Raw genomic sequence first — 16,948 nt, 5'->3', positions numbered from 1 at the left:
TAAGAGAAATGTGAAAATAGTTTTTTTATTTTATATATATATATATCCTTATATTGTAGTTGAAAGAGACTTTTATGGTAAAAAAAGTCTTTTTTAACAACAATTACACAACTTCAACAAATAAGCTACATTTTTATGTCATCTAAAAGTCAAAGCAATTAAATTAATGCGTAAGTACATTAAATTTTATTGAATTTTAAAAAACTGCAATAATAATGACTAGAAAGTTTTTTAAATAATGTTTTTCTTTTTTAAAAGCATATTTTTAAACATGCGCTTAGTGTTGCTGCATTGACTATCTTATAGCCTATTCTTCAAGGGAGTGTTGCTACATTGACTATCTTATAATCTGCTGCTTCATCGACTATATTACAGTCTGCTGCTACAAAGGAGTGCTGCTACCTAGACTATCTTATAGCCTGCTGCTACAAGGAAATGCCGCTACATTGACTGAGGATTTGGTTTGGGCAAGCAATCTATTATTTAAGAAAAAAAATTTATTTTAGTTTTTAAACTTTTTTTGGTCTTGTCTATTAGCGCTATATGCTCTTAATGAAATAGATTGAAGTGTGAAAATACTAGTATATTTTTATACAGTTTAAAAAATGTTAAAAAAAATATTTAAAATTTTTTTATAATTGAAATTTTTTGTTCAAAGAAAAAAAGCAACTTAATAAACCTGTTTTGACATCTACTTGTTTTAAAACTGTGGTAAGAATTTATCCGCACATATAATTAATTTACTACCAAGTGGGTTGCGTTGCAGTAAGGATGTCTGAGCATTTGTAAAAGAACCTCCGTTGGGGTTCTTAAAAAAACACCTGCCCATTGGATACTTTTTAAAATCTGAAGTTTTTGTGACAGCTAAGGTTATCAGAGTAGTATACTCTAATAATGTTAAAAAGTGTAATTTTAACAAGAAAAAAATGTAAAGTTAATGTTGAAAAGCTTATAATAAAATTACTTCAATTTGATTTGAAAAAACAGATTTTTTGAATTGAATTTTGAATCACTTTTCTGATTTGATTTAACTCGAAACATTGAAACTTCACAGGGGTCTAGTTCATTGATACCAAAATGTTGTTATCATCGGTTATGATTCTTATTTTGACCAAGATCAGGGTAAAATTATAATTCACAAATATTTTGCATAGGAAAGGTTATGACGCCGTCAAATATTATATGAAATAACCCATCAAAATGATAAGCTCTGAAATTGGAATAATAAGCTCTGGAAGTTGATATAATTTGGAAATGATTTTTCCAGTCAATATATACATTGAAATCAGGAACATCTGTGGAGGCAAGATTGGTGCCACAATATGAAGAGTTTAGAATTCAATATCACTCTATAATATATTGTTTTTCGACTTCAGTTTATCACAAAAAAACGTATACAGATCTTTTACAAAATTTTTTTAGTTTTGTTCCTTTTTGCTACAAATTTGGACTTGTTCGTTGTTTGATTGATCGTACATTTAGGATTAATAATAGTTGGGTTGATTTTGATAAAGATATCAAGAATCTATCATTAGTTTTACAAAATAACCCATAAATTACATTTTTTGGTAAATAATGGGTTGATTAAAGTTCCGCAAGGTGTCATGTTAATAAAATAATATTAATAATAATATGCATATTTTTGATATTTCAAAAGATTAAAGTTCTGCAAGGTGTTTTCAGTTTTATCATTTTATTAAGTTTTTGATTAACCTTTTTTTTTTTATATGTTTTTTTTTTAATGCATCTATAACTTCATGAACATTACCATACATAAGAATAATAAAAGTGATACAATATCTCAATGAAAAAGATTAGAATTTTAACACAGGCTGCAATAATTCATAGTTATTCTATAGAGGTTGTAAATAATTTGCACTTATCTGCACTACAGTGTTAGTTTATTTAGCTTTAGGTTGAACTCAACACAAATAACAATAATAACTTATTAATAGATGAAAAAAAAAAAAAAAAAAGGAATAAAAATAAAAAGTCTATGATAAGTCTTGTCCTATGATAATAACAGCAATAAAAGAAAATAAGGAATATAATATCTAAACATAAATAATAACACTTGATAAATAAAAAGTTTAGTAAATAGTTTTAATAAAGTAATAAGTTTTAGAAATAAATATGCAAAAATGAAAAATCCATGAAAAATTTTAATACTCTTCTATCAGATTTTAATTGGGATGACATCCTTGATATAGAACACTCAGATAAGGTATATGATAAGTTTATTGATAAATTACAGGACTTTACAATACAGCTTTTCCTGTAGTTACAAAATGTGTGAAAAAAACAAAAAAAAAAAGAAAACCATATTAAAATAATTAAAAATATTTATTATTGATAGGGACAGCGATTAAACATTAAAAAAACTATGCGATTCCATATTAGTAGGAAGTTATAGAAAAATTAGTAAAAAGTAAAATTTCATCTTATCTAGCTCTATTTTTCTGATTTTGACGACGATTAATTTCATATCGCCTAGCTCTATTTCTCTTATTTTGACAACAGTTCATTTAATCTCGCCAAGCTCTATTTCTCTCATTTCGATGATGATTATTTTCAAGTTGCCTAGTAGCATTTACACTAACGACTTCATCATCTATTTCATATTCACTATTATTGTCAAGTCGCCTATTAGCATTTATACTAACGACTTCTTCAAGCCCAACATTCATTTCAGTTTCACTATTATGAAACATAATACCAGCAGTATTACTACTGTAGTCACAAATGAATGTAAAAGAAACATAGGAATTGCAATCTTTTCTATTAAGTTACTAACTATTAATCTAAAGTGAACAAAAGGAAAAAATCAAGTAACTTTTATAAATTAATGTTATTTAAAAAAAAATTTAAAAAGAAAAGTAAATTATATAGTTAAAAACAATTTTAAATTATATAAAAATATACATTATTTTAAATTTAATGAAAAAAAAAAAGAAGTCTACAGCTTAATAACTAAGAGAAGTAATTGTAATTTTGATAAATAGATATATACTCTTTTAAATAAAATTTTTATTTATTTATTACTAACCCGTATTACAGGTTGCTTATTGCTAATAAAAAAGAAAAACAAAATTTTAAATTTTATTTTGTTTCTTATCTATAAAACAATTTAATTAAACTATTTAAAAGAGCTATAAAATCAATGCAAATGTAAAGCTAAAAATATAAATGCAATTACTTTAGAAGTGATATATAATTCTTAAAAATTTAATTTATTAATTTAACAACTGGTCAAAAAGATTTACCAAAACAAAAAGATTTCCAAAAAAGTCAAAAAGTAATAGATAAAAACTAAACCAATTTTATTAAAATTTCCAAGGTAACAATTTTTAAAATAAAAGATTTATTAAAATCCATTTTTATTATTTATTAAAATAAACAATTTATTCTAATTGTCTAGCAGCATTTCGTACATTTTGAGAATGATTAATCTCATCTAAGCCTATCTTTTATTTATGTGATAATTACTTTTAACTTATCTAACCATGATGTACTAATTTAGGTATAGATTAATTTCTACTTACCACGCAGTATTTCTTATATTTTGATGGCAATCATTTTCAGCTTACCTAGTTCTAATCATTTCAATAAATTATCAACTATTTTTAAGTTGATAGTATTTCTTCAAATAACTTATTTAAGCCATCATATCGACCATCCAACACTATTACTATTAAATTAGCTTATTAATATTTAGATACATAATTGTTAATTTAATTATAATATTTATTGTCGCTTATAAAAGGTGCAGGTCAATTCACAAATTCTAAAGAACTATTTAAAAAACATACTTAATGTTTTTCAGTTCAACCTTTATCAAATTATATTTATGTACAAACATCATTATAAAGTACCTCCTATAATATACAATATACTTTTCAATAAAATTATGTGTACCCTACAAGGTTTTCAAATTACAATTATGAGCAACCTAAAATGCACTATTTGGTTACTAAATTTTCTATTGCCATCAGAGGTCCTAAATTATAGAACACTTTATTAAATAACCAGCTGAAAAATTGTTCTTCACTTTCTCTATTTAAACAAAAACTCAAATAAAAACTTCTTAATGATGTTAATGAATTAAATTCTTTTTAAGATTCTTTTTTTTTAATTTTTTTTTTTTAATTTTTAATTTTTTTTTTCTTTTTTAACAACTATCTTATTAATTTGTCTTTTATTTAAATTTTCTTTAAGTTATCCTATTAACTTATCTTTAGTTTTTAGGTGTAATTATTTATTTATTTTTTTATGATTTTCTTTTGATTATGGATTAGTTACTGATCTTAACATACTTGTAAAATTTGTATTTTTTTTTGATATGGTGCAAAGTAATTTTATGTTTACATTTTAATGGTTGTACACCCTTGCTGATGTAAGCGCGTTGGGGCATAGTGATGAGGCAAATATTTTCTTTAGGCCCTGGTCATTTAGATTTTATTTATATAAAACGACGTGTTGTTTTTTTAATGACGAAATAAATAAATAAATAAGAAATAATAAAGGAAGCAATACAGCCATCTCCACCAACTATGAAGATGGTCAAATTGTTTCCTTCTTAACAATCATAGTTTTACTAGCACAAAATCTATAAGTCTCACTAATTTTTAGATTTTGTTTTTGGCAGTTTAATCAATATAATTTTTGGCAGTTTTAATCAAGGAAGATCATTTGCAATGATCTTCCTTGTTACTGTTTTTTCCAAATTATTTGATATTTTGGTTTTCACTTAAAATATTGTTATTCTGTTTGTTGTTTCATTTCATTGATCGATATACTTTTTTCGTAAATTTATATTTTTTTATTTTTTAATGTTGACCTCCCTAAGGCCTAGAAGGTCAACACAGTTAAGGAGGCTACTTAAATTGTGGTTACAAACCTCTCTCAACTCTAACTTTGAAACTCAAACCTTGATGAACAAGGTTGCTCCGCAGAGAAACAAGTTGAGTGTGGTATTACTAGGAATGTGATAAGGATCAAACTTGCAACTTCTTGCTTATGGGGTGAATACTCTACCAATACACCACTACTTCATAATTTATTTATTTACTTAGAATGGTAACATGGTAAAAATGGTAAGCTTGTGCTTTATTAAGTCTCTAAATAGTTTTATTTTTATTTTTTCCAGTTAACATGATATTTGGTGTTGTCATATTTTTGGTTTGTTGTTTTTTGTGATAGTAGTTCCTTTGATTGCTATTTTATTGCAAATAAATTTCAAATTTGGTTTTTTCATTTAAATTGGTTTTATTCATTGTTTTTACTTTTCCATTTCCTTAGAGTATATTTGTTTTTGCTACTTTCAAGAATTGTATTTTATTATTTTTTTACTTTTTTTGATTTTTGATTAAGCTACACAGAATTATAAAGAACAGTTTCTCATTTGCATATATCCTAAAGATAACTGTGTGTGTCTGGGTTCATCTCAGACTTTTTTTTACTCAAATACAGTTTGCTTCATTCAAAGTATTTAAACACAAAAGAAAAAAAAGTATTTAAATGCAAAGTTTTGGCATAACTGAGGGTTAAGGATAATGCTTTCTTTAACATTTATTTATTATAAAACAGTTCAAAGTATTTTCCTTTAGAAAAAACTTCATTTGATATTAAAAAAATATTTTTTTTTAATAATCTCATTGCTTTTAATTTATTTTGTTATTATCCTTCTTTTTTTAAGATATGCAAGAGCACGCCTGCTAATTTTTATCTTTGGTTTTTTAGGTGAAAGTTTCTGAAAAAAAAAATGTTGACCGCAAAATTTTAACAAGTGTTGGTAATAGCATAAATGATATTAATGATCAGAATGATTATGATCAGAATGATAATGATCAGAACGATAATGATCAGGATGATAATTTAGAATTAATAGAAGATCAAAGTGAAGAATTTATAGAAAATCAAAACAATTGGTAGATTGCATTTTGTTTTTTTGTTGATTTGCAAATTCTTAATTAATTTAATATGAAGAAAGAAAAATGTTAATATAAATAACAAAATTTCCGTAACAAATATAATTTACAATATTAAATAATAAAAAGATGTTTATTAATTGTTCTTTATAATGATGGACTTTCATGTATATTTTTTTGGACTTTCAAAATCTTCAAAATGGATTTTTACAAATTTAAAATTACTAAATTAAAACAAGTTTGTTACAAAAAAAGAAAAATAATTTCATAATCTATAGTTGTTATTTTAATTTTTAAAGAATATACATAGTTGTCTATTTTCGTTTAATTTGTTAGTTATTTTTGGCAAGTATACCTGTGTTTACTAGTATTTTTATTATTTTTGTATAAATTGCGAAATGGATTTGGTTTTTTTTAGTTAACAGTCATTAATACATACAAAAGAAGAGCTTTTTTTAATTTCAGAAACAAGCTGATTTTAAATTCATTGAATTATTCTTTAGTTTAGAAGATGAATTTGTTGAAAATGCTGATGATGATAATAACAATGATGATGATGATAGTGGGTGGATTACTCCACGAAATATTGAAAAAATAAAGGAAAAAATGGATAATGGCGATGAAATTCGATTAGAAGATGCAAATATTAAATGTGCTTGTTTAACTACTGATTTTGCAATGCAGGTTTTCATTATTTCATTATTGCATGTTTTTATAATTATTTCATTATTGCAGGTTTTTATAATTATTTCATTAAGAATCAAAAAATAACGAGTGAAATAATAAAACTTTAAGCTAACCATCTATAGATTATCTTACACGTTTTCTTTCTGACACTAAAATGCTTAACCTTAGGTAACATTTAATTGCTTATGTCTGAAACCTATGGTAAAACTATTGCGTTCAACATAAATTTTAATTTCATGACTTTAACCAAGGAAGATATCATATTTATTGAGAAAGAAGTTTCAGCCCAAAGACCATTATGAAGAATATGGCAAATGAAATTCTAGTAAGCCTTCAAGTAGTTGTTAGAAGTATTGTCATTGCACTTCTTCTATGTCATTTGCCACTTCTTCAATGTCATTCACCCTATCATTATGGTGAATCTGGTGCAGTAATGCAATTATAGGGCGAATCTGATATAAAATTAAAGTTTTAGTTAGACTACAGTAAAACCTAAACAACTGTATGGTTTGGAGTTTTTATGAAAGACAAAGCTTTTTTTAAATTAACTAAATTAATTAAATAAACTAGTTTTTCAATTTTTAGTTTAGAAAAATAGTTTTATATACAAGTTAGAATATTTAATGGATCAAATTTGAGTTGTTTTTTTTATACTTATTTTTTCTAAGATTTCCAAAAAAGTTATCAATAGTTGTGATTGGAAGCATTTTACAATCTCTATTAGTTACCCCAAGTATATCAAGTGTAATATTTTCAATGAAAGAGCATCATGCAGATCTGATAATCCTAAGGACCTGGCCATTTTTTGTCATCTCAAAATCTAGCTTCATCTCATTGCTAAAACCATCCCTGCAACTGCAATCTTAGAATTTTCAAAAGACCTAAAAAAAAGTCATAGCAATTTTAAAGCAAAACAAAAACAATACTTATTTTCAAAAAAAAGAGCAGAAATGCATTAACTTATTTATACTATATACGCTATTTTCAACTGGTTTCAACACCAAAACTAAAATTTAATGAAACTCAAAGAAGGGTGAAAGTCCATTTTTAAAATGATTGTTCTTGACATGCAACCGTGGTTAGTTGTCAATAAAGCTGGTATTTTTGCAACACAGTTCCCTAATTGTTTTAACTTTTCAAATTGTAAGCAATAAATAACACAAAAGCATAATTTCAGTTTTTGCATATTTTCTATTTTAGTCAATCACTTCTTAAAGTAGTAAGCTGTTGCCTTTATTCTTGCTAATATATCATTTTTATTGTCTTGCTGATCTAGAATTGTGTAAAGTTATTTACAATATTTTATTTCTACTTATTATTATTATTATTATACATTTTTGTTTTATCTGTTTACAGGATATTTTTCCTAACCTATTTGAAAGGATTTTTTTTTTAACCTAGTTTAGAGGATTTATTAGGCTGTATTACTGTTTTAATATACTTTAATAAAATTAAAGTGTATTAAAACAGTAATGCAGCAAAATGTATTCAAAAAATGAAAATTTATAATAAATAGGGTATTGTTGTATAAATAGAATGCTGCTATTTCGCTAAAATGACACTTTTTTATATTTTTTATAAATTTTAATTTTTTCAGTATATTGACTAATATAATGAGATTTATTTATTAAATAAATCAAATTAATGAAATCACAATGAATATGAATGAAAAATCAAATTAATGAAATCACAATGAATATGAGTGAAAAATCAAATTAATGAAATCACAATGAATATGAATAAAAAATCAAATTAATGAAATCACAATGAATATGAATGAAAAAATCAAATTAATGAAGTCACAATGAATATGAATGAAAAAATCAAATTAATGAAATCACAATGAATATGAATAAAAAATCAAATTAATGAAATCACAATGAATATGAATAAAAAATCAAATTAATGAAATCACAATGAATATGAATGAAAAATCAAATTAATGAAATCACAATGAATATGAATAAAAAATCAAATTAATGAAATCACAATGAATATGAATAAAAAATCAAATTAATGAAATCACAATGAATATGAATGAAAAATCAAATTAATAAAATCACAATGAATATGAATGAAAAAATCAAATTAATGAAGTCACAATGAATATGAATGAAAAAATCAAATTAATGAAATCACAATGAATATGAATAAAAAATCAAATTAATGAAATCACAATGAATATGAATAAAAAATCAAATTAATGAAATCACAATGAATATGAATGAAAAATCAAATTAATGAAATCACAATGAATATGAATAAAAAATCAAATTAATGAAATCACAATGAATATGAATAAAAAATCAAATTAATGAAATCACAATGAATATGAATGAAAAATCAAATTAATAAAATCACAATGAATATGAATGAAAAAATCAAATTAATGAAGTCACAATGAATATGAATGAAAAAATCAAATTAATGAAATCACAATGAATATGAATAAAAAATCAAATTAATGAAATCACAATGAATATGAATAAAAAATCAAATTAATGAAATCACAATGAATATGAATGAAAAATCAAATTAATGAAATCACAATGAATATGAATAAAAAATCAAATTAATGAAATCACAATGAATATGAATGAAAAATCAAATTAATGAAATCACAATGAATATGAATAAAAAATCAAATTAATGAAATCACAATGAATATGAATAAAAAATCAAATTAATGAAATCACAATGAATATGAATAAAAAATCAAATTAATGAAATCACAATGAATATGAATAAAAAATCAAATTAATGAAATCACAATGAATATGAATGAAAAATCAAATTAATGAAATCACAATGAATATGAATGAAAAAATACTAACGTAACTAATGGTTATAAAATAATATATAACATTAAAAAAAAAAAAAAAACATTTAAATTTATTTTTCACATTTATTAATCTTATTATGTGAAAATAAATCAGATGGCAAAAATTTCTTTAAATTTTTTTTAGAATGTTATGATTCAAATGGGTCTGCATGTTGTGTCAGTTAATGGAATGTTAATACGACATGCTAGAAATTATATTCAAAAGTGTTATGGGTGCTACAAGTGAGTTATAGTTTTTATTATCTTACTGCCTAATATCCTTATATATAAACTGGCGAGCAAAAAAAAGTGAACAGTACAATTATGTATTATTAATCAATTAAAAATATAATACATAAAATATAACATATCGCTTATGTTAAATACATATACATACTCATATATACGACTCATTTTGAAAAAAAAAATTAATATTTTGTGTGGCCACCACCATTTTTCATCACTTCATTTAATCGACGCGGCATCGACTCAATTAAATTTGCTATCAAACGGTCAGGTTTCGTAACCCAAACTTGTTTTATGGCTGCCCAAAGATCATCCAAAGATGAAATATTATTTTTATGGACCTCTTTATCCATATAGTCCCACAAATTTTCAATGGGATTAAGGTCTGGACTTTGGGCAGGCCAATTTTCAAAAAGGAAGATATTGTTATCCTTGAGCCATTTTTTAACTCGTTTAGACGTATGGGAAGGAGCATTGTCATGTTGAAATTTAATTTCATCCTCTTCTAATTCTTCCAGTGTGGGCAGCAAAGATTTTTGTAGAATACTAATGTATTCTTTGGAATTTATTCGTAATCCATCTTCGACTCTATGCAATCTGCCCACACCTTTGGCAGAAAAACAACCCCAAACCATAATTGCAAGATTACCCTTTACCGTTTGGTGAATACTATCTGGATTTAATTGTTCGTTCTTACGTCTAATGCACATCTGTGGACAATCTGAATGCAAACAAAATCGTGATTCATCTGACCATAATATTTTTGTCCAGTCTGTGTTTTTATTATATTTTACCCAAGCTACCCTTGCCTTTTTATGGCGTGCTGTAAGAAGAGGTACTTTTTTACATGGGTGTATTTTGAACCCCTGATCTTTAAGACGCCTCGAAATTGTCTTAGCACATATATATATGTATGTATATATACATGTTTATATATATATGTATGTATACATATATATATATATACATACATACATATATATATATATATACATACAGTAATGGAAAAATTATATGGGTTTTTAGAATTGTCACTAAATTCCATTACTTAAGGCAGCCAAAAAGTTTTCAGTGGTCAATAATATTCTTTTTTCTTAATGACATACATATATATATAGTGATGGGACTGTTTTATTGTCAAATAAATTCCATTTAGACCTGCTTTTTTTAATTTTAGGGTTATTTAAGGGCTAGACAAGAAATTTTGCTGAAATTTACCTGTAAATTCTCAAACATCTTAATTTGAGTTTGCGTCACTTTCTTTTACTTTCTGTGGTGTACAAAGTACTTAGTATGTACTTTTGGATTCTACAAAAAAAAAAAAGTTTCAGTTCTGAAAAAAATAAAAAAATTATTGTTCAACAAAATATTTGACATTTTTTGACCGATTTTGAAGCGATGGGGAAAAGAAAAGACCTGAGCCCTAGAAAAAAAGGAGAAATCTATGTTTTGTTGGAGAATAGTAGCCTAAAACAAAAGAAGATAGCTATAAAATTGAAGATTTCAACACAAACAGTTAGTGCAGTGAAAAGAAAGCTGGATGAGGGTAGAAACGTTGAAGCTTGAAGATTTGGAAAATACGGTCATAAAAGGATCACAATCCCCAGACTTGAGAAAGATCAATGTAATGGCCCTCAGAGAAAAAGAAGTTCTTGCAAGAAAATATCTATAGGATTAGCAAGTCATGGCATTAATGTAAATCGGAAAATAGTGAATAATCGTTTTTTGGAACAGGAACTGAAACCATACCGACCAAAGAAAAAGCTAAACCTCTTGAACAAAATGAAGCATGCCAGACATAGATGGGCAATTGAGCATGAAAGTTGGACGCAAGAAGATTGGTCCAATTGATTTCTTGATTTCTTTTAGTTTCATCATATTTACTTACTAATATCAGTAGGTGTTAATTTGTTAATCATGACTGTTTATGTAATGTTTGTACCATAATTTCTTTCAAACTTATCAGGCACTTTTTTGTTAAGGTAGTATTCTAAGATGAGTCAACAGTTGCTATATTAGATGATAGAGTTCAGACAGTCAGAAGAAGGTCTGGAGAGGAGTTTAAGCCCAAGTGTCTTAATAAAACACTGAAGTTCTCCACTAAGATCATGGTATGGGGAGCGAAATCCATCTATGAAACAAGCCGTCTACATTTTGTGAAAGGAATGATGAACCAGGGAAAGTATATAGAGGTGTTGGAGAAACGTTTGGTTCCTCAAGTCAGAGACTAGTTTACTGATAAGGACTTTATATTTCAACAGGGTTGTGCTCTTTGCCATATAGGTAAGTTGTCAATGAGATTGTTTCGAGACAATGGATTCTTTGTACTCAAATGGCCTGGAATTTCACCAGATATGAACCCAATTGAGAATATATAGGACATTTTGAAGGAAAAATTTTTTTTTTTTTTTTTAGATTATTCACCTCCCCAAGCACCGAGGGGGCCACTACAGTCGAGGAGGCTACTCATTTTTTTGTGTTTTTTGTTTTTTAGTTGTTATTCGTGGTGCAACCCTCTCTCAACTCTTTAACTCCGAAACACGAACCTTGCCGAGCAAGGCCGCTGCGCGGAGAAACTAAGTTGAGAACAGTACTTCCAGGGACGTGGTGGGAGTCGAACTCGGAACCTCTCGCTTACAAAGCAAGCGCTCTTACCACTACACCACTACCGCATTTTACCACTACCGCATTTTACCACTACACCACTTCCGCATTTTACCACTACACCACTACCGCATTTTACCACTACACCACTACCGCATTTTACCACTACACCACTACCGCTCTTACCACTACACCACTACCGCATTTAAAAAATACCCAAAGTTTCAATTACTACAAAAGCACAGCTTATAGAGAGGTTAATCCAAGTTTGGTTTCACAGCGAAACAATCACCAAGTTATGCCGCGATTTAATCATAGGCATGCCCAAAAGAGTGAAAGCATTGAAAGCTGCCAAAGGTGGTCAAACGAAGTATTAAAAACTTTGATATACCTGGAATATATAATCTGTAACTTTATTTTTATGTTATGATTGTTTTTGAAGTAAAAAACTTGATTAAAAATTTAAAAACTGAAAAATCCATAATAATTTTTCCAGTACTGTATATATATATATATATATATATATATATATATATATATATATATATATATATATATATATATATATATATATATGTATATATATATGTATATGTATATATGTATATATATATGTATATATATATATATATATATGTATATATATATATGTATATATATATATGTATGTATATATATATATATATATGTATGTATATATATATATGTATGTATATATATATATGTATGTATATATATATATATATATGTATAGATCTATAGTTTGTTGGCTTTGGGAAGAGCGGAAGGAAAAAAGTGATTCTTACGCCAACATATACGTCACTTTTAATTACTTTTAACTTTCGTCCAACATTTCCCTGTTGGACGAAAGTAAAAACCATTAATTTAATTACAAATTAATCGTTTTTTAAAAAAACCACAAAAACGCAAATTTAATTGACCAGAATGTTTTTAAAAACATTCTGAATGTTTTTAAAACATTTTAAATGTTTTTAACAATATAAACAATGTTTTTATTTTAATTTTTTTTAATAAAATGTTTTTATTTTTATTTTTTTTAATAAATTGTTTTTATTTTTATTTTTTTTACTGTAAATCATGCGCGGAGTGTTGCTACATCGACTATCTTATAGCCTGACTCGCAAGGGAGTGCTGCTACATCGACTGACAAATAGCCTGACTCGCAAGGGAGTGCTGCTACATTGACTGACAAATAGCCTGACTCGCAAGGGAGTGCTGCTACATCGACTGACAAATAGCCTGACCCGCAAGGGAGTGCTGCTACATCGACTGAGGGTTTGGTTGGGGCAGGCAGTCTATCATTATTAAAAAAAAAAAAATTCCGGTCTTGCATTTTAATTTTTACTTTTTGTCAACAAAATATGGAAAAAACTTTCGGACAACATCTAAGGGTTCTATATATATATATATGTGTGTGTATATATATATATATATATATATATATATATATATATATATATATATATATATATATATATATATATATATATATATATATATATATATATATATATATTTGTATGGAGTGCTCTATATTTTATTTAAGAAAAAATAAAATAAATAAATAGTTAATCTAAATATGTTTATTTGGTAGAAATTCAAACAATATGTTTTATATAATTAATATCTGGTGGCACTCTCTTTTACTTTGATCACAACAACACTTTTGACACAACCTTTTGAATATGATGTCTGCAAGATCCCTACATACATTAGCTAGTATTTTTTGCCATTTAGTCAGAATCTTTCTTTAAATGCTTTTTTAGATTTGCATCTATAATTGGACAGCGCCCTCTTTAAATAAACACCCAAATTTTTAATGTTTGACAAGTTTGGCAACTGGGTAGGCCACTTATTGAGGGAAACTTTATTTCTTGCAAATTAAAAGTTTTTTTCTTGCTTTGTGGCAAGGAGCATTGTCCTGCTGAAAATAATATTCCAAGACATCTTTCTAAAATAGTTTCAATATTGGTGGCTCCTTAACTTAATTGAGCATGGTCATGTAGTAAATGCTCTGCATTCATCCTACCCTTTCATATAAACATTTCAGATATGCCACTGATGGCTATGCAACTCTAGATCATCATTCTGTTATGTAATGTTAGAGCTATATTATCATCATCAGATATACTTTTTATCTAAATGATTGGAAGCAATGGTTGAAAAGTGTTGAAAAGTGTCAGACATTGGCACCCCACGGACTGTTTTTGAGACCTGTCTGAGGGGGCAATCTTCCATTGTTTATTTTTACTGACAAAATGAACAATTGATGGTTGTCCTCATCTAGCATGCCTATTTCCACCCCTTATTGAAAGAGATGAGGGTAAAAGTTGATGGAAACTACTTGTCCAAGAAACTGGTTGTTATTGAAAGTCTCTCAATTTATTTTGTACTAACTCCATTTTTTAGCAGTGGCGTACCCAAACATGATACCACTTTGACTATTAACAGTATTCAAACATCGCTTGAGCAGTGAGTATTTAACCTGTGGCGTTGGACTCTGCAATCTAGCAGCAGCAATAAGCCTTTTTACAGTACTACCCATTCCATCGCATTGAGATTTGCAATGATAGTTGCAAAGAAATTCCAGATGCAACAAATAGAAAATTTTTTAGCATGATAACAGAAAAGTTATAATGATTTTAACGAGACACATATTTTAAAAGAAAACTTTAATTTAAGCATTGGTTGTTCACATCTAAAACTAGTAGCTCATAAAGACAGGGTGAGATATGCAAAATGAAAGATGAATAATGTCCATACTGCAAAAGGAAATAGCAACTGTTTTCCCTGGATTTAATCCATGATAAACCTTAAACAAAAGAGCATTTTTGCGAAAGTAGTGATGTAAATTTACAGGTTAATATTGGTTCCAAATATCCTCTGAATTTTTGGGATTTGCACTTATTGAGTTATTTCCTCTACATTTATTTAAAAATGTAGCGGCCCAGAACAGTAGAACTTTTATTTTTATTGGGATCGACAGTTTTGGGGGCCAAATTCAAAATAAAAGATGTATTTAAAAGAAACTCTGAAAATTAAATATTCAATTAAAGGCTATTTTAAATCATAAAGACGGAACTTTATGATTTAAAATAGCCCAGGACCCCAATCTGGCCTCAATGCATAATAGGCAAATGAAACCCTGTTGTATTGACTGGGGATCAAAAAGCTTACAATAATCTTATGTAATAAGGTTTTTCCTGCTACTGATTTTTTTTATTTTAAGCTAAATGTTTTTTGTTTCTTTTTATTTCACACAATTTTTACTATTTATGCTTCATGACACCCGTTAGGTGTATTGGCTGTACCAATCTTGCTACAGTCCTCTATTAAATTGAGACAATATGGCATTTTGCCCCAATTTTGTAAAGACTCTTTTTTTCATGTTGCAAATTTTGAAAAAGGTTTAGTTTTAAATGTCTATTTTACAATTTATACGCATAATAAGGTGTCATTAAAACATTTCTGATTACATGTGTATGTCATGTTACATGTGTACACATGTTACATGTTATGTTACATGTGCTGTCACATGTCATGTTATATGTCATGTTACATGTGCCTTATGCAGTAATGAGAATTTTAATCAGAATTTTTTTCTTTTATAGTTGTATAAAAGAATAATCTGTAGATTAAAAAACGTTTCACAATATATAAATTTTAACCGCTATATTACATGTGATGAAATGTAATCATGTAATAATGATAATAAGCTTTAATTACATTTTTATTATACATTTTCATCAACAGTTAATATTGTCTTTCTTTTAATAAAAAGTTACAAAATTTACCAATTTACCAAAAAAATTTTAATTTTCCCAAAAGTTTCCAGTAAATTTCCCAGTAATTTTTACCTTCGCAACACTATGCGAAAGTAAATAAGACTTGGATTTGGAAATAAAATTAATTAAAGCAAAGTTTAATATTTCTTCAAAATCAGAAAAACTTAAATTACTGACTTTTTTTTCTGAGAGTTAAAACATTTATTTAAAAAAAAGCTTTTCTGCTTCCCAGAGTATCTTAACACTGTATTTTTTTGTAATTTTTTTTTTTATTGTTTCATGTTTTTATTATTCAATTTTATTTGTTTTATTTATTATTTTTTTGTTTTTGTTTTATTGACTGATTTATTTAGGGGTAAGAGCAGCAGAGTGTACATACATCAACTGACTTAAATAGGGACAACATGCAGTGAGTGTACATACATCAACTATAGTTTTTTGTATGGACAGGCAATCCATTAGCTTAAAGAAAATGTTTCAAATTTGTAGCTTTTTTCAAGTCTTTTTTTTTAAACTTTTTTTAAAGTTGACTTATGGTAAAAATTTAAATTTTACCAACCATTGGTATATATATTTATATGCTTTGTTTGGTTAGGTGCAGCATTTTTTTATTACTCTTTATATATATATATATTTATACATTCATATATATATATATATATATATATATATATATATATATATATATATATATATATATATATATATATATATATATATATATATATACACACACACACACACATGTATGTATATATATACACATGTATGTATGTATATACATATATATATATATATGTATATATATACACATGTATGTGTATATATACATATATATATATATATATATATACACA

The 16,948-nt window shown here is 26.4% G+C and overlaps 1 protein-coding gene across 1 annotated transcript in view; it reads left to right on the top strand.

The window, feature by feature from the left end:
- The window catches only part of LOC136072103 (RNA-binding protein NOB1-like), a 41,476-nt gene that overhangs the window by 11,286 nt on the left and 13,242 nt on the right, over positions 1 to 16,948 (top strand). The window contains exons 4-6 of the mRNA XM_065820409.1: positions 5,740 to 5,927; positions 6,431 to 6,611; positions 9,581 to 9,678. Coding sequence (XP_065676481.1) covers positions 5,740 to 5,927; positions 6,431 to 6,611; positions 9,581 to 9,678 — 467 coding nt within the window. The remainder of the gene's footprint in view (positions 1 to 5,739; positions 5,928 to 6,430; positions 6,612 to 9,580; positions 9,679 to 16,948) is intronic.

Source organism: Hydra vulgaris, chromosome 15 (assembly GCF_038396675.1).
Source record: "Hydra vulgaris chromosome 15, alternate assembly HydraT2T_AEP".
NCBI classification, from domain to species: Eukaryota; Metazoa; Cnidaria; class Hydrozoa; order Anthoathecata; family Hydridae; genus Hydra; species Hydra vulgaris.
Note: the sequence above shows the minus strand (reverse complement) of the source record. Positions and strands in the feature narration are given on the sequence as shown.